We start from the raw sequence: 18,592 nt of genomic DNA, 5'->3' as shown, positions 1-18,592 counted from the left end.
GTTGCTGTGATAAAATAGTCCAACAACATCAAGTTAAGAGGAGGAAAAGTTTATTTTAGCTCCAAGCTCAAGAAACAGTCCATCATGGGGGTGATGTCAAGACAACAACAGCTTGGATCAGACACCTGCATTATATCCCTAATCAGAAGAGACAAATCAATGTCATCTGAAGAATCTGGAACAACACTGTCCAAAGACCCTTCCCCCAACTTTAGCCTCAGGAAGCATCTGTCTTTCCTGAAAGCCAGCGTGGTCTGGGGAAATAAACTCAAAATAAAAGCGTAGTGATGGGTGGATGGTTGAACCACCGGCCCAAACCTTAGTCATCTGTGTATCCTTTCTTTCCTCAGCTGCTCACCCCTCCCCCAGTCCTTGATTTGCACACATCCTGTTACTCACCAGGTCCTGTTGATCTGGATCAAATGCTTGGTGGAAGTAGGTGGAGCAGCCTTAAAGAAAGTTAGATACTTCTTTGCTGGCGGCATCTGGCAGGTCCAGTTGTACATCTTCATTTTGTTTCTACCAGCAAGGACCCCCTGCAACTGGTCTCCCTGCCTCTCAGCTCAACTTGTCAGAGCTCTCATGTTTTTTTTTTTTTGTTTTTTTTTTTTGTTTTTTTTGTTTTTGTTTTTTTTTTTTTTTTTTTTGTAGGCTTTCTTCTTGTTTCCAGATGCTCTGACTGACATGAGTTTCTTTTGGCTCACTGTCCCATTAGGTGGCAAACTTCTTGACTTAGTGTTCAAGACCCTCCTTGAGATAACCAGCATTTACTGTCCAAGGTCACTTTGGAGTCTCATATTTCTCCTTTCACAGAACTGTCTGCTGTCTACCTTACCTCCATTCCCAAATGGAAGCCCAGTTCCTTTTCTGTGACTCACCAAGATTCTTGTCCCGATCTCAATAAAATATCCTGAGCATGCTGCTCGCTCCTCAGCAAATGCCTGAATCCTTAAATCCTGCAAACCTGTCTAAACTAGGGATTTTCAAATTACGTTCTGATTCCCAGGGAAAATTTGATCAGAGCAATCAAGTTTAGGATATGTCCCTCCTCCCAGTCCCACGTACTGATTATGGTTTTAAATTTGACTTAGGGTGTTACTTTAATCCCAGCTTCTTTCTGTCCCTCCACTTCCAAATCATGTTCTTCGATGATGGAGGCATAACTTCTTTCACCCATAAACTGACTCTTGTGCAGGTTTGTTTTGCTACTTACGGGGCTGAGAGGTTATTTGTTATTATTCGTATTATTTAGAACAGTGATCATGGGGGAAATACCAGTTATGAAGAAGAGGGAATGAACGCAAGGGCCGTGCCAATTCCCACCGTTTCTAAACCAAACCTCGGTTTCTGTTTCTTTCCGTACCTCCGCCATTTTCTCCTCACTATCTTAGTGCTGGATTCTCGATGGAAACTGGAAATGCAACTTGCTGTTTTGACATAGTCCAGCAAGCATCTCTCTCTCTGTCCTGGATCACTCTCCACCAGCAAATGTGGCAAAAGTTTGCGGCAGTCAGATAAGTCCTTGTCATGCCCCTCTGCAGCAGGAGAGGCCAGGGGTCAGATTAAGATATAACTTAGCTTTACTGAGTTCCCTGGGGATGGACAGGCCACATCACTGCAGGTACCTGGATCCTCCATAGTGCTTGTATATGGCCGGCCATCTGTTTAGAAACTGCCCACCCTGCTGCAAACAGCAACCGATCAAAGGAGGATATGGTTTATATCCATTACATATTTGGCTTGAGGAAAAAAAAAAACAGACAAGGTGGACGGACATTTGGAGCATGAGTCCCTTGTGTCCCCTTCCAATTTCAGAACACTCTCCCCGGATTCTGAGAGAGCTGTACTATTTTAAAAGGAGAACCCTTTAGGTACAAAGGTGACCATATATACAGGATGTTTTTTTAAGAAATAGATAACTCTTTAGAAAAAGGGAAGTCTCTACCTCTGTAGCTCAGCAGTATTGGGAACTCCTGTTGAGACTGAAGGAACCCTTCCCTTTTTCCCTAATGTGTCTCTCCTCTTCCCTCTGGGATTCAAAGTCCAGTGTGGGCAGGGTCTCACTGGTGGCTGCAGACACTTGTAGTTGGGTGAACTTTGGGAAATGTTTGCTGATTAACTGATTGACTGGATTAGTGAGGCAAGGCCATGCCTGGCTGTAAACACTTCGCAGGGTTTAGCGGTGACTGCCACTGTCCTGGCTCTCCATGGAGCCGGTTGACCGGCCACTTCCTCTCTCTTCTCCTTGAAAACCCATCCTGGAAGCAAGGGCCCTTCGAACTCCACGAGGGGCCAGTTCTCGAAAGATCGTGCCCAGTTCCCTCCCTGGGAAGGAGAAGAGTGGGGTACTCTGGAGCAAGAAGCAGGACTAAAGAGGGGCTCCATTGCCTGAGACCTGCAGGTTGATACCTGCCTCTTGGCCGCCCCTTCGCAGCCGGGGCAGGTCACTGCGGGTGGGCACCTGGCCCGGTACTCTGGGGGCCTCGCGGCTGCGCGCGCGGCCGGGCTCGGGAACGGTACCCGGGCTCGGCCCTCGGTGGCCGCCGCCCCCTCCGCCCCGGGGGCCGGGCCGGGCTCCCGGGAGGCGGGGACTCGCCCAGTGGCAGCCGCGTCCGGGCGGGCGGCGGGCGCGGGTCGGCTTCCTGCAGGCGGCGCCGGGGCGAGCCGAGCGCTACAGTTACCAGCCTCGGGACACGGGGGCCCGGGCACTCAGGGGGCCGCGTCCGAGGCTCAGGGCGCGCTGCGCAGCCGTCGGTCGCCCCTGGCCGCGCTCGCGTGTCGCCGCGATTGCCGCGGCCGCCGCCGGTTACGCCAGCCCCGCCGCCGCCCGCTCCGATTCTGCGCACAGGCGGCCCCCAAGCCTGTCATTCTGCAAAAACACAGTTTACTCAACACGCCGCACACACTCGCGCGCACACACACACTCACACACACACACACTCACACACAGACACGCGCGCGCGCGCACGCAAACACACACACACACACCACACTCACACACTTATACACACAGGCACGCGCTCACAAGCGCGCGCAACCTGGGCCCCCGCGCGCACACGCACGGGAGCGCGCGAGCGAGCAAGACGCGCACACCCGGCGAGCCAAGTTCCGCAGCCTGGCATGGCTTCTGGGGACCTTTACGAGGTACGGAGAAGCTGGGGCGCGGGCGGCGCCGGGGAACCGGGCCTGGCCGAGCTGGTGCGAGCGTAGTCCTTAGCCCGCGGGTGGCGGCGCTGGGGATCGGAGGGCGCCTGGGGGACTCGAGGGTGGTGGCGGACCCGAGGGTGGCGGCGGGGACCGGAGGGTGGCGGGGGCCGGGCGCGCCTCCCGCCGCCGCCTCCCGCGGCGCCCGCTCCCTCTTTCTCTTTCTCTCGCGCACACACTCTCTTACTCCATCTACTTTGCGGCCTTGGAGAGGGGAAGGAGGAAGCCGGGCGGAGCCGGGGTGGAGGGAGGGAAGGTAGCGGTCCCGGGGAGGTGCTTGCTCAGCCCCGACGAGCCGCCCCGAGTGTGAAAAAAAAAAAAAAAAAAAAGTACAGGTAAAAAAAATTAAGGAAAAAGAAAAAAAAAAAGTCGCCGGACGTGCGAGGGAATGCGGGGGCCCGCGCTGCGGACCGCCCAATTTAGGGGTGTTGAGCCCCCGGGGTTGCGCGGATGTGGGCTGGGAGGGGAGAAGGTGGGAGATCAAAGCGGAGCCAGGCTCCTGGGGGGGGGGGGATGAAAAGGACAAGAGTGTTGGGGCACGGGGGAGGGGGTGCTCTGGGGACCCGCTCTTGCAGTTCCACAGGGGCCACTGAGTGCCTGCCCCCTCCCCCCACCTGCTGCCTAGTGTCCCCCTTCTCTGGGCTCTGTAGCTCTCCTGGCAGGGGCTTGGGGGTCGGTCGTCTCTGCTGGTGTCATGCTTAGGGTGAAAGAGGGGCTGCAGAGGGACCCCTGAGGTGGAAAGGAAGCTGGCCTGAAACTTGTATGTGGGTGGTCAGACTTGTCGGAGGACATGGGTGTGAATCCACTTCCCAGAACTCCTCTAGCACACTAAGGGGGTCATACTTGTCACTAAGGTCACACAGGTAGTAGTGAGCACTGGATATTTTGAAATCGGTTCAAAACGTTGAAAAAAGGTGTCCATCTGTCATCTTTTGAACAGAGAAATACCCATGGTCTCTGGGGAGAGAGGGTTTAGCTGGCCTTGGGACCACAACACGTTTTGCGTGGGATTTGGACTCCTGGACAAATAAGAAGCCACCACTGATCCCAGGGGGAGGATGCCCTCCAAGAGGTGTCAGGGGTCAGCTTGGCCTTCCCATCCCTGTCCTCCAGTATGAGCCAGTTACTACTGTTGGCTGTCATTCCTAAGGTTGCTGTCTAAATTTCCATGTAGTTTGGGAACGCTCTGAGTTAATATTTTGGGTAAGACATTGCAGTAGTAATCCATCCACTGTAAGGTTTTGTTCCTTGGGCCTTTCTGGAAGCCCAAGCTTCTCCACCAGAGCATTACTGCCCTGAGTAGAAAATGGAGGAGAGGCTGGTGGGCATCTCGACTTCCTATGTATCCAGAACCTTCTGGATGATTCTGGGCTTGGCAGGGCTCAGTGATGGGTTACAAGCCATCAGGCTCAGGTGGAACCCATGTTTGTTTTGTTTGTTTGTTTGTTTGTTTTTAAAACGATATAAGTTGCCCTCTTCTTTATCCTACGGCCTTCCTTCTTCCTGTGCTGATGGAGAAGCCAGGGAGGGCTAGAAACCTGATGAGAAACTGACAGGATGTTGTTAAGCATCCATCTTTTTCCAAGATGGTGGAGCAGTCTCTGAAACCAAAAGTTAAAACCTAGTGAAGTGAAAACCTTTGACCAAGTTCCCCAAAGTATAACTAGTCCTACCAGGACGCTGGCAGAAAGTGGATGCCATTTAGGAACAAAACCAATCCTCTTGAGGTCATGGGATTTTTCTCTCTGATGGTGAGTTGTCTCAGAGCCGGTGACATTTTGCCTGGGTGACAAGTGGCCTTGTTGAAGACATGAAGTGAACATCATAGAGGTATCAGCGTCCCCCCCCCCCAATTTAAAGTCTGAGACGTTCGAACCTCCTGGGGATAATTTCTTGTTCAATGTTCATCTGAAAAACTGCCATTCTTAACCTCGGTAATTATAGTCGCCAGAGGAAGATGGGAGTTTCCACAATGGCCTTGAACTGTCTCAGCAACTCAAGAGTGCTTATTGAAGTTCAATAAACAGGACAATGATAACAATTACTTCTGTGGTGGTAGGTAATTGTATGAGATATAAAATGGCTTTCCCGTGGCTGATTATTTGCACAGCCATTACTAGAAGGGCTAAACTGTATTATGAGAATATAACCAATGTCAACATTTTTATTAACCCATGCCCCCATTACATAACATACACCGAGGGGGTTTAATTGGTTGTTCAGATTTAACTTAAAAACAAGAAGTGCCAGATGTGTGCCTCAGTCCATATGTTTTCTATCTGTAAAATTGCCATGCGCGTTAAAAAAAATAGCCCATTGATTACAAGTAAATAGATCTGGGCATATTCAATGCAGTTACTAACCTTAAAAGAAATAAAAGAAGATATCTGTTTCTAGATGATGGTATTTCCTTAATTAAATATTATACTTGGGTGTGCATAGAATGGCTTATCATAACCTTCAACCAATAAACTATATTTGTGTGGGCCAGGAGTGGTGATCTTTGTGACATATGTTCCACCTATGTGCCTGGTGACATTACCTTCGATGTTTTAGGATGAGAGTGATGTTTGGAGGGCAGAGATTCACCGCCTCTTTGGTGATTTTAGACCCCTGTTATACAAAGCAACCCTTCCCCAGAGAGCTCTGTTAAGAAGTGAGGTGCCGATTTTAAAGACTCCAGAGAATGATCTTTGGTTACGTGGTGATGCTCTTGAGTCTTGGTGAGGAAACCTGGGTCAAGAGGAGCTTCTGAAATTTGGATTTGATGGATCCCCTGGTTTTGTTTCCCCGGTAGCTGAGCCCTCACCCTCTCTGATGCGTTCTAGAGATCATGTATATGACGGTGATTTAAAATGTTGATCCATGGCTTACAGCAGTGGTTCTCAACCTTCCCAATGGCACAACCCTTTAATACACCTCATGTTGTAGTGACAACCTCAAAAAAAAAAAATAAATAAGATTGTTTTTGTTGCTACTTCATAACTGTAATTTTGCCACTGTTATGAATCAGATCTTTATCTGATATGCAGGATATCTGATATGCAATTTTTGGAAAGGATTATTTGATAGAGAACTACAGGTTGAGAACTATTTTCTTAAAGCCAGTTATGGCTGGCTATAGAATGTAATTCCCTCCACCCCCAGATGTGCTAGTCAACATGTGGGCCATCAGAAGTGGTCTGTTAGGCAGTTCTAGGCCGTGTGTGTGTGTGTGTGTGTGTTTGTTAGGTATGAAAGCAGAAGATCTTTAGCTTGTCTCTTTCCACAATGATCCTTATCTTATACAGGAACATCTATTTTTCTACATGTTTATACAATAAATCTGAATCCAGAAGGTATTAGAGTTTGCCAGCCTTAGAGTTTAGTCAGCCATTTGCCAAGATGGTTGGGTGTCGAGAACACATCATCTGTGGCACAGCACAAGGAAACCAGGATCTTGTCTTTTTCCTGTTCTGTAACTCCTCACACGTTCACTAACTCCTGGTTCTTACCAGTGAATGGAAGACCAGGTCCAGGAGACAGCACACTGAGCCACGTTTGCTATTCTTAAGCTGAGAGTTACATACTTTTCTTCCCCAGCCCATGGTCTCTTGGTAGTGGTAATATCATGCCCTAGTTTTGTGTCTGTTGCTGAGATTAATCCACTGGCCGAATCTACATACATGAGCAAGGACACACTTCCACATTACACGGCCCATCACTGAGAGAAACCAGTGTAGGATCTCAAACAGGAACCTCAAGGCAGGAACTGAAGCAGAGACATGGTGGAATGCTTCCTACAGCCTGATCAGCATCAAACCTTCTTCCTTCTTTAGTACAGTTACCGACCTTAAAAGAAATAATAGAATACATCTTAGTCTACATGATAGTATTTCCTTAACTAAATATTATAATCAAGCATACACAAAATGGCTTATTACAACTTTTAACCAATAAACCATATTTTATGTGGGCTAGAAGTGATGACCTTTCTTATACAACCCAATACCTTCCCAGGGAGTGGAACAACCCACACTGGGCTTAGCCCTCCCACACTAATCATCAGTCAAGCAAAAAGCAAAATGCATGCCCACAAGCCTGTCTGATGTAGGCAGTCCCTCAGTTGAGGTTCCCTTTCCCCAAGTGTTTCTAGTTTATGTTGAGGATGATAAGATCTACCCAGCATGCACCATAATAAGTGGTTGCTCACCTATCGTGTTCTTTGATGGCTCACCTTTTTTCTCTAAAGGTGTGTCTGGATATCTTCTAGAGAAGCTGACTGTCTTCCCTCAGAAGGGTTGACTGCATTTAAATGTCCACATGTAGTTTTCTTGCTGTTGAGTGTTGTCTAATACCTCTTGCCCTTGATTAGTTGACATGAAGGACAAAGTACCTACCTTGCTGGCAAAAGTGTTCAAAGAGGATTCTTTCTGAGTGGAGTGGCCGAGATGAGGGTTATTGAGTTGGACTTCACAGTATCTCTGTGCCAGGCTCTGTTTGTTGATGCTTCCTCAATCTCTATCTCCAAGAAATGGCTGTAATTTTTTTGGGGGAGGGGGTGTGTATGTGTGAGTATGTACACCTCTCCCTCCTTATATTCAGAGCTGCGTATGTATAATGATTATGTATATCTGCACAGTGTATATAATAAAATTTTCCATTCCAAATAAAAACAACAGAATCCTTTTCCTTTATTGAGAGACGTTGACTTTAGTTGCCAATGGACTCTTCAGTAATGAACACAGGTCTTTCCCCTGTGGCAGGATCTGTGGACTCTGTGTTCTCCAAAGTCACACTTTAGACATAACAAAACTTGTGGGCAGAAGTGTTAAAGCAGATTATGGAAAATGTATGTAACCCTGGGCCTAGAACATCAACTAAGCTCTAAAGAAATCTAATAGAAGTATGCTGGCTGTCCCCCAGTAAGTCTGCTGGTCTTTTATTGTGTATTGGTAGAGCTGACAAGTCCTTGTTTCTCTGTAGATTGCCCAAGGCATTCACTTCTGATAAACACGGTTTCTGACAATGTTATGTCTGGTTCGTAGCTTTCCTCGTTCACCTGAATGAGGAAAAGAATAAAGAATGAAGAATGGCTGGAAAGCCATGTCTTCACACCCTTTCCATGTGTTCTGGCTCCACCATGTGGTCAACATGGTGGTGGTGCCGTTATATGCGCTACCACTCGTTTTTCAAGATGGAGACTGAGCACATTTCCAGCTTTATGTTAGTGTTTCCATCCACTCTTGAGCCTTTTTCCTTCTGAGAGTGCTTGCCTGTGACTGCTTCAGAAATATTAACAAATTGAAGAAAATGGCATCTCAACCTACACAACTTCCTAGTGACGCTGGTGTCATTTGCCCAGTTAATTAAGCACGTCTAAGAACCTCCCCTGTCAAAGATATGACTTCTTAAATCTCTGCAGATATGCCATCCAAGGATGATTTCCAGTTGAGTAGGAATATTGGGATCTAATGAATATGGACTAGGTATTTGATCCTTCAGTGGGGATCCATCAGCTTATTTTTAAGGCAGGTTTTTATGTTATTCCTTATTGAATAAGGCTGTTTCTTCAAGGCCTTAAGCTATCCTTGAAGGGTGATAAAAAGTATCCTTGTAGCCTGACCATTTTTAAAGAAAAGTTCCGCCTGGGTGTTGATAGAGAGTCTTACTGTCAGATATAAGCAACTAGTTTTGACATCTCTATTGGAGGGTGAAAGGGGATCTAGTTTGGCTGAATTTGTAGCACCACCATTTATTTATGTCATATTTATAGACCAGCAAATATATACCTAGTACTAGGGAAATGATAGCACTGTCTCCTAAAAGTCTATGGTCTAGTGGGAGATAATGTAAGAGAACAGAAGTTCACAGTCAGTGGAGAAAGCATTCTATGGGGAAAACGAGGCTTCCAGGAGGATGTTGAGGGATATATGAGATCCAGGTTGGGGGAATGAGAGGTAGTCTCACAGAGGAGGTGATGTCCTCAAAGACTCAACTAGGAAATGAGTGTGGCCAGGTCTGCAGGACTTAAACCAGTGCCAGATAATGACATTCAATGAAAGATGAGTTTTCTCCTGAAGCCAACACTTTTTTTGATAATCAGTTCCCTGTTGTTGAGCATCTAGACAGATTCTAATTGTAAGCCATTGTGTTCTGTTGTTATGACCACCCACAAACATCATTATTTATATTGTTTTTCCCAGAGTAGGCTCTGAGTAATGACAGTTTGAAAAATACAGATATTTTTACAACTCTTGATTCATAACCCCAAATTTCCCTTCCAAATGGACAGTTGACTGAATTAGTGGAGGATCCAGAGCAGGTCTAACACTGCTGCTTGCTGTTTTGGTGATGGGAAGGAGAAACAGTGGCAGCTGAGTGGGAGTGAAGGGAAATGGGAAAGGTTGGAAGATTTAAACAGAATCAGCACAGTTTGCTTGTCAGTCAGATTTGTAACAGAAATATGTGTAACTGTGGCTTAAACATGATGCATTCATTTATATGAAGTAAAGGTTGGAGCTCATGGTTAGTATTGCCCCTCTGTGAAGTTCTCAAGGTGTCTGGTTCCTTTTATCTCTATCCCATCATCCTCAATTGTGACTTCTGGTCCTCAAGTTCACTTCATGATCCAACCTGATCATAGAACTCTAGCTATCTTTTTTCAGAAGAGGAAAAAAGGAGAGATGGAGGGCTGAACAGAATAATAATCAATCATGATTATGCTGCCATCTCATTGGCCTGAATACCTAGCTGCAAGAGAGTCCTGGTAGGAAGTACTGTTTTTAGCTGTAATGTCCCTTCTCTTGCTAAAACAAAACTTTCTTACAGTGCATAGGGATAAAGGATTGCAGAAGTTGAGGGATAATCGCTAGGTTTTTGTTATCCCTTTGGGTTCATGCTGGAACCTGGGGAGAAGTTGTGTTTGAAGGAAGTGTGGAGGCATTGGAAAGGGCAGTGAATCAGGGTTCATGGAACACCCAAGTGTAGATGCTCATTGCAGCAGGAACTTAAAGTCAGATCTCAGGAGTCCTGGAATAAATACCCAGATTGGGCACTGTTAGTACACAGATCATAGTGAAAACCAAAGAAAACACTGCAAGGCTGAGTAGCAGCTCCATGATGGGAAAATGGACATTTTAGAGACATGAAAGAGAGTGGCTTTGCCTTGTGTGTAGGAAGATAAGTGAAGGGACAACAAAGGAGTTTGCTGTTGTGGAAGTCAATGGGAGATTGCATTTTAATAGAGTGGCCAGGAGTGTCCTTGGATTGAGTAACCAATAAGTCATTGGCATCAGTGGGATGCAGCTGTCCCACTGAGTGTGCTGGGCATGAGAAGGTTGCAGCTTTATGCTGATGTGGGGAATATAGATGCAGAGACACCTTTCACAGGCATCTCTTAAAGAACCTGGTGTGATGGGGAGTGGTACTTCCATGAAATGTGAAGAGTAACCAGCCATGTCTGTCCCCCTAGTTCTGTACTTATCTGCTTTGGATGATTTGCACGGCAAATGGTTATGGTGTCAATGTTGAGTCCTCATATTCTTAGATGTGATTTTTCTGTAAGTCTTATGGACCTCTTGAATCTCTACCCAATGTCTTCAATAACTAAAAGATATTTATGTTATTTACGTGTGTGTACATGTGCGTGAATGTGTGCACATGAGTGCAGGTGCCCACAGAGCTCGGAAGAGTGTGTTAGAATTCCAGGAGTTGGAGTGACAAGCAGTTGTGAGCCTCTTGATGTAGGTGTTAGGAATCAAACCAAGGTCCCCTGAGAGAAAAACCAAATGCTCCTAACCATTGAGAAACCTCTTCAGTCTCATCTCCAGTAATTTTAACAGGAGAAAAAAGTAGGGCTATAATTCAAGAAGAACTCAAGTCTCCTGGCTTTGCTTATTTCTTTTTTGTGGTTGTTTTCTTCTTCTTGTACTTTTCTCCTCCTCCTCTTGCCTTTTTTTTGTTGTTGTTCTGTTTGGTGACTTTGGTTTATATGACACTGCATATCCAGACCCAACATTGTAGTTCTGTGTTTCTCCCCTTGCGCTGCTCTCATGTGATAAATAGCCAAGTCTAGAAAACTCATGTAAGATAAACCTGAAGATCTGCACTTTCTTCTCATTCCTATTCACTGCCATACTCTCCTTCATTAAGGATGTAATTTATTTTTAAACAATATAATCTTCATATATAAAAATATTTAGCGCACGAATCGTAATTTATAATAATCGATAAACAGCATCTACAGCCAATAAAAAAAAAGTTGAAGGTGCATAATATAATCATACAGAGCCTTTCTGGTAAGTAAAATTGGCTCAGGGAAAAGATTTAAGTCAAGGACTTCGAGATGAACTCTTCAGCGAGGGCTTTGCTGTAGCAGTGTTTGAGAGAGGGGACAGAACAGACAGTACTGCTGACAGATCAACATGGTGATCAGTGTTGGATAATAGCTTGCCTGGCTTAAGTTCCCAGGTTTTTTTCGGCCCAAATACCAATCTAGGTTTTGCAGTGAAGGTCCTTTGTGGATATGGTTGAAAGTCCCTTTAAGTAAGGAAGGTTATTGTGGTCAATGCCGATGGGCTTGAGTCAATGGGCTTACATGCCTTAATGCGAAAATTGAAGCTTCTAGAAGATGTCAAATCTCACCCATCGCCATTATTAAACCCGCGTCCTAGAGTTCCAGTTACTCTTTCTGTTGATCTTCTGCCCCATGGATTGTTTTTAATTTGCCTCACCAGCTCCTCACTGGACAAGCCAGTTCCTTCCAACAACCCCCTACTTATGTGCCCAAGTGGCTCTGCGTCTCTTCTTCCTGTCACCTGATAGTGTTGGCCAGCTAAATGAGCCTTTTCACTTTTGATCCTAGGTGGTCAGCATTATAAATGGAGATGGGTCACTTATATTCTGATAATGCTCCTTTTGTTTTAAGTTGATTGCTTCAAATACCTTGCTGCAGGGTGTGTGTGTGTGTGTGTATGTGTATGTGTATGTGTATGTGAAGAAGGGCAAGCTACAAGCCCAGGAGCTCAGTGTTGGGCAGACTTGGTAACACCTAGAACCCACCAACTTAGGCACTCTATCTCACCGTAGTTACTTGTGTTGTGTCTCATGAGAGCCACGGGAGGCAACACAGTTCAGCACAGATAGGTCTTGGGTCTGAAAATCAGAGCTGCCTGAGCCAGTCCCTTGTCCTGAGAGGCTGTTGAAGGTGGAAATTGCCCAGTAGTCCTTCTCACTCTTATCCACCGGGTCATGTTTCTTGAGCCTCCAACATGGTCCTGTTATCCTTAACCTGTGGGTAGATGCCTGGATCTCTATTGGTCACTGCTCTAGTGAAAGGCCCATAACTGACCATGCCTCTGTAAAGGCACAGGCTCCTGAGAAGACTTTATAATACCCAGTGTCTCTTCTAAATGGGTTCCTCTTGACTGCAGCTACCTCACTTCTCCTAGAATCTCTCTGGGTCAGCCACTCTCAGTTGCTTAATAAGTAACTCAGAGAATGATCAGCATGGACCCTTCAGGGGCACATCTACGGGGCCGAGTCTCCAGATCACTCACTGCTGGATCAGATTATTCCCCTACCGAGGAGCCATTACGCTAGTCTCAGATTCATCACCAGGGAATTTTCCGCCTTGACTTTTGTGTCCTTGTCCTTTAGCCTGGTGTTTTAAAAAAAATGGTCTGAGGGGTTTTACTAACAAACCATAGAGTTAATAGAAATGCTAGAGTTGGGTTGAATTTAAAACATAGCCATTGGGGGCTGGAGAGATGGCTCGGTGGTTAAGAAGTACTGGATGAAAAGTCAGGATTCCCAGCCCTCACCACTATGGTGCCTCACAAACATCTGTAATTCTAGTTCCAGGGGATCTGATGCCCTCTTCTGGCCTTCATGGGGCCATATATGCATGTGGCACCAAGACACAAATGCAGGCAAAATACTCACACGCAGGAAAAAAAACCCAGCTACTTGTTGAATAATCCATCAGTTAAATAATGTATGTTAGCTATGTACCTATAACTATGCAGGGTGTGGACTCTGTAGCCACGACTGTCTTTTAAATTCTTCTTTGGAATTGGGGGTAATTAAAACCCCCCCCAACACCCAAATTAATCCTTGATATGTCTTTTGAGAGTTTATGTTTATTTGTGTTATTTTAAAGACGAGAAGCAAACTGCAATCACTGTACAAGTCATACTTACACTATTGGTCAAATCATTAAGAAAAAATAGTAGTAGTGAAAACCCAGCAAACCCAACATCCATATATGATGGTGATCTGCTCCACCCCACAGTTTTCAATGGTGAAAAACAGAATCAGGTCAATTTCTTTTTCTTGCTTTCTCATTTCCTTTCTTTTTGTGACTGGAACTCAAAGTACTGTTTGTTTTTTTGTTTTTTTGTTTGTTTGTTTTTTTGTTTTTTGCTGTCTTTGGGCATATATTCAAACTTTAAGTAAATGTACTTTTTTTAAAAAGCAATAATACACACACACAGTTATCAAAACAGTCTTCTCATGTAAAGTACTATGGGAAATACACTCTCTGTAGCATATATGATTACTCACATGGCACTCAAGCCAGAGGTGGTGGCTGGTGTATGTTCTGGTGTGTAATAAGTATATGATAACAACGGGCACACATTGAACTTTTGTGCTGTGTTGTTGGGGTTTATTGATACATCTAAGTCTTTCTGCCTTGATTATTTGAGCGAAGGACAGGTTGGGAATCACGGTTAGGTGTTATAAGCCCAGACAAACACACAAACAGATTTTCATTCTCAAAGACTTGTGGTTCAGTGGAAATGAACCATACCTTAAGACTGCAAGATCACATGACCAAACCAATCTAAACTAACCATAACTTGATAACGCTCACAGCTAATTTTCATAGACCATCCAAAGTCATTTTCTTATGCACCAGCAAATAAAATACAGGAAGCAGTTAGTGGACCATAGGCTGTTGCAGGAGCGTGGGTAACATTTTGGGGTTTTATTGAAAGCTTTTGCTGTTATACCAGAACTTACTGCTTGCCTCAGCCTAGTCAGTGGTAAGAAAACCAAGTAGTCAGTTAAACTAAGAAAAGACATCTACACCAAAATGTGTCCATCTTGATTGAGAAAAAGACTCTATGGTTGTATCTTACTATTTCCTGTAGGCAGCAGGCTCAGTGATAGAGAGACTATGGGGCTGGAAAGATGGCTCAGCGGTTAAGAGCATTGGATGCTCTTCCAGAGGTCCTGAGTTCAAACCACATGGTGGCTCACAACCATCTATAATATCTGGTGCCCTCTTCTGGCTTCAGGGATACATCCAGATATAACACTCATATAAAATAAATAAACAAAAAAATAAGTGAAAAAATCTTAAAATGAAAGAATAAAAGAGAGAGACTATGTCTGGATTGTTTGTGTTTGTAGTCCCAGCTTGTGAGACTTTGCTGGTCACACAGGAAGCCCATGTTTGCAGTCTACCTTTCTGCCTGCCTTCCTTTACCTGTGTATGACATACTCATCCCTCTCCCGAGAAGAGTCCTTCATATGTTTTTCATAGTTAAAATTACCACGTTGCCTGCCACTGGTAATATTAGATAGCAAAAGTCCCTCATGGCAAATCAAAACTTAGCCTCAAACAACCACTCACCAGTGTGGATAACAACTGGATAGAGTGCAGCGAGTCTCTGTTAACTGCATTTGACAGAGCTGCTTCAAAGCAAATACACACAAAGGCCACCTAATGGCTTGATGCCTCTGCCCTTGGCACCTCCGCCTCTATACTGTAGCCTCAGTGGCTTGGTCCAGTTTGATACACACCATCCATTCTATATTGGGTTGCCTGGAGAGAAACTGGCATAGACACTTGTATCTAGGTGGAATCTAGAAGACTGTTCCCTGGAGATAAGCCTGGAAAGATGTTGGGGAGACAGGATGGTGATGTACAGCAAGGTGGCAGCTGAGCCCCTCTTATCTGAGTAAAAGTCAAGGTGGCTCCTCAGAGACATCCCCAGGTGATGTAAGGAGATAGGGCTCTTGAACCCCTGTGTCAACCATTCAGTGCTGAAGGTTGCTCTATGGCACGGGCCAGGGTAGCTCCCTTGAGTGACATCTCTGTGGTTTTGGCAGCAGAGAGCCTCTTTGCAGCTTTGGGATGGGTTATCCATCTCCAAAGAAGACCTGGGCTGAGTGTCCCATCCTTGTATTGACACCTTGTATTGACACCATCTCTTGACATTCATGGATGGGCAAGTCTTTCTTCTCTGGGTCCCTTTGGACTCATATCTGCTACCCTCTCTTGAGAACATTATTTATCATTTGCTGCCTTATTGGAACTCATACCTGGTTTGAATACTGACAGGTTGGCCATGTGTCAAGCTTGTAATCAGGATTCCCTGAACTGCTCATGTGATAAACCCTCAACACACTCAAGCAGACATGTAACAGGGTACCACTTCTCTTGAGTACCGCAGCTCAGTGTTGGAGCATCTTCCACTGCCTGGTTTCCTCTGTGTCCTCCTTTCCTGCTATCTGTACTTTAAACCTGCCAGCTTAAAAGATAATAGTTGGTCCCATGCTTCCCCTGACCTCTTGTAGCAAACAGACTGGATTGCTGGTTTTGAAGTCTCTGACATTTGCCTGGATTCTTCTTCTGAGCTCTGGAACTGTCAAACTATCCCTTAAACTCAGTATACAAAAAGTCAAACTTAGAATCTTCCTCCTAGCCCCCATCTGTTCATTCCCAAGCCAGAAATATGGTCTCCTTTGTTTTCCTCAGACACAGTGTCTGCTCTGTTGAATTGGCAGCCTGTGTATTTCTGGAATCCATCTTTTGTCTTCTTTTTCATCTCGACACCGTAGTACAGGGGATGCCTCCCATTGCTTGAGTCATCCTAGCACCTATCAGGTGTTCACGCCAGATTTTCTCTGGGGTGCCCTCACAGGGATCTGAAAAAAAAAAAACCCTCCTGTTTTGCTACCTTCTGACAGAATATCTTTAGGAGGTGCCTAAGTTGTCTGTGGCTTGTCCTCCTCTGCTCCCTGTTGTTTCTCTGTGTGCAGCGTGTTCTACCCACAGGGCTGCTCACCACTCTTGACTGTTCCATGCTCCATGATTGCCCTCCTCTAACATTCTTCTTGGTGATGGACCAGCCTCATCCCTGCTAGCTTAGTTTCAACTCCTCCTGGTTTCTGCATAGATGCCATACTTGGCAAAAACCTTTTTGACCCAAGATTTAGCTAAAGATGCCAGGGGAGCTAAGCATGATCCTGAGTCCTGGTGAATTATCTTAGTGATGATAAATAAGGCTAGATCTGTCTGTCCCTTTGGTGACATTACAGCCTTGGACTTTCTGTAGAGACCTGACACCCAAGATCTTCCTGGAATTGAAACACATGTTTGAAATCAAACGATGAATGGAACTTTGAGCTTTATGCCTCCTCGTTGAGTTTCTACAGAATTCATTCTCTTGGCATTCTAGAACGTGTTTGCAGATACTTAAATGCTAATGGTCTACTTATTTTCAGGATCTTTCGTCATTTGGCATGGGCCAAGACTCAAAAAAAAAAAACCCAACCCCCCCCCCCAAAAAAAAACCCACTCAATGGAAAAATTAGCATGCACATGTCTGTTGTGTGCACGAGAGTTGAACTTGTCTCAGATGTCTCTATGGCCTTCTTGGCATGAGGCTGAAGGCAGTCCAAGCTTTTAAAATGCCTTAACCATAGGGCTTCTTTTCTGTATCTTTGTTGGTCAGGTAGTGGCCACATCATTTTCCTGTAAGTCAAACTCAACTGGAGTCTTGTATTCTCAATAAAACAGTGGAGTCCTGATTTCAGAGGATCACTAAGTTTTGGAGGTGGACAGGAGTTTCAAAGTCAAGCTTAGTCATTCGTGAACATCCTTAACAGGTGATAAAAAGTGAGAGTCCCTTTGGCTGTCAAAGGAAATGCAACCCCTGGCTGCTTGCCTTGTTGGTTTCTGCATGTGGTACTCATGATGTAGAAGCAGATTCTTCCCGTGTTCCTTTGGAGAGTGTCCTTGAAAATCTTGATATTGTTGTGTTCTCATGCAAGATTTAATGAAGGAGTCCAGGGTAGCATGTCCTGGGAAAGTCGCTTAGTGATGATGAATGAGGTTGGGACCTATCCCCCTGACTGGTGTCACAGGCCTTGACATGGGGAAACCTGATAGCTGAATTTTCCTGGAAATCCCAGTTCATGTGTCAACTGTTGGAAATGAGACCAAGTGACAGCACCAAAATCCATGCTGTTATAAGGAGAAAGGGGGAGGATTTGATTGTCTTGATCCACTCTAATCATTTGTGTGTCTTGAAACCCCAAACCTTGTCTCTTTTGAAGAAGATACACATGGAGACTGTGATTCAGACTGTGTGGTTAATAGAGGAAGAGAGACATAGACCTGTCTTTAGAGTGTGAGTGGCTTTCTTCAAACAGCAGACCCAGCTTTTGGAGCAGATGCATGGTTTGGTGCTGGGTGGCTCATCCAGTCATTTTCTCATCTTCTGAATCAAACATGGCAGAGATGGAGAAGTAGTGGCACCTTGGGGAACATTTCTTCACTCTGTTGCACTAGTGTTGTCCTTTCAATGTTTGGTGGAATTCACCAGCGAAGCCATCTGGCCCCGAGATTCTCTTTGTTGGGAGGTTTTACTGACTTGTTTGATTCCTTTGCACATTTGAAGTTGTGTTGGCTAGTTTTACATCTGCTTAACACAAGCTAGAGTCATCAGAGGGATAGAAGCGTCAATTGAGAAAATGCCTCCATAAGATTAGGGTATATGCAAGTCTGGGGGGGCATTTTCTTAATTAAATGATTATGGGGGATGGCCCAGCCCATTATGGGTGGTGCCATCCCCTGGACTTGCTAGTTTTGCATTCTACAATAAAGCAGGCTGAGCAAGCCATGGGGAGTAAGGTAGTACGCAGCACTCCTTCATGTCTTCTGCATCAGCTCCTGCCTCCGCGTTCCAGTTCTGACTTTCTCCGATGATAACTGTGATGTGGAAGTGTAAGCCAAATGAACCCTTTCCTCCAAAGTTGCTTTGGTCATGGTGTCTCATCACAACAATACTAACCCTAACTAGGACAGAAATTGGTACCAGGAGTGGGCAATGCTGTGACAGACCTGACCATGTTGTTTCTGGAGGACTGTAGAAGGACTTGGGGTGAGAAAAGTCACTGAGTATTCTGTTTGTGGTGAGCTTCTCTGTGGGAGTTTGGAAGCTAAGCGTGCTGAGAGATGTTTGGAGGCCTGCCTTGAGAAGTTTCAGAGGGAAGTTTGAGAGTCCCTCAGTGACTCTATCAGGGCCATTCCTTATTTTGGGTTAAGAATCTGTCGCTTTGGTTAGCAGAGGCAGAAGAATCAGCTGTGATTAACAAGACACCAGAACCCTGG

At 45.4% G+C, this 18,592-nt stretch overlaps 1 protein-coding gene across 1 annotated transcript in view; it reads left to right on the top strand.

The window, feature by feature from the left end:
• Window positions 1–2,585: 2,585 nt before the first annotated feature.
• Window positions 2,586–18,592, top strand: part of Cdyl2 (chromodomain Y like 2) — a 163,742-nt gene continuing 147,735 nt past the window's right edge. Inside the window, exon 1 of the mRNA XM_034522602.3 lies at window positions 2,586–3,144. Within this exon, the coding sequence (XP_034378493.1) occupies window positions 3,121–3,144 (24 nt within the window). The 5' untranslated portion in view covers window positions 2,586–3,120. The remainder of the gene's footprint in view (window positions 3,145–18,592) is intronic.

Source organism: Arvicanthis niloticus, chromosome 18, assembly GCF_011762505.2.
Source record: "Arvicanthis niloticus isolate mArvNil1 chromosome 18, mArvNil1.pat.X, whole genome shotgun sequence".
NCBI classification, from domain to species: Eukaryota; Metazoa; Chordata; class Mammalia; order Rodentia; family Muridae; genus Arvicanthis; species Arvicanthis niloticus.
This window is presented reverse-complemented; position numbering and strand designations above follow the sequence as displayed.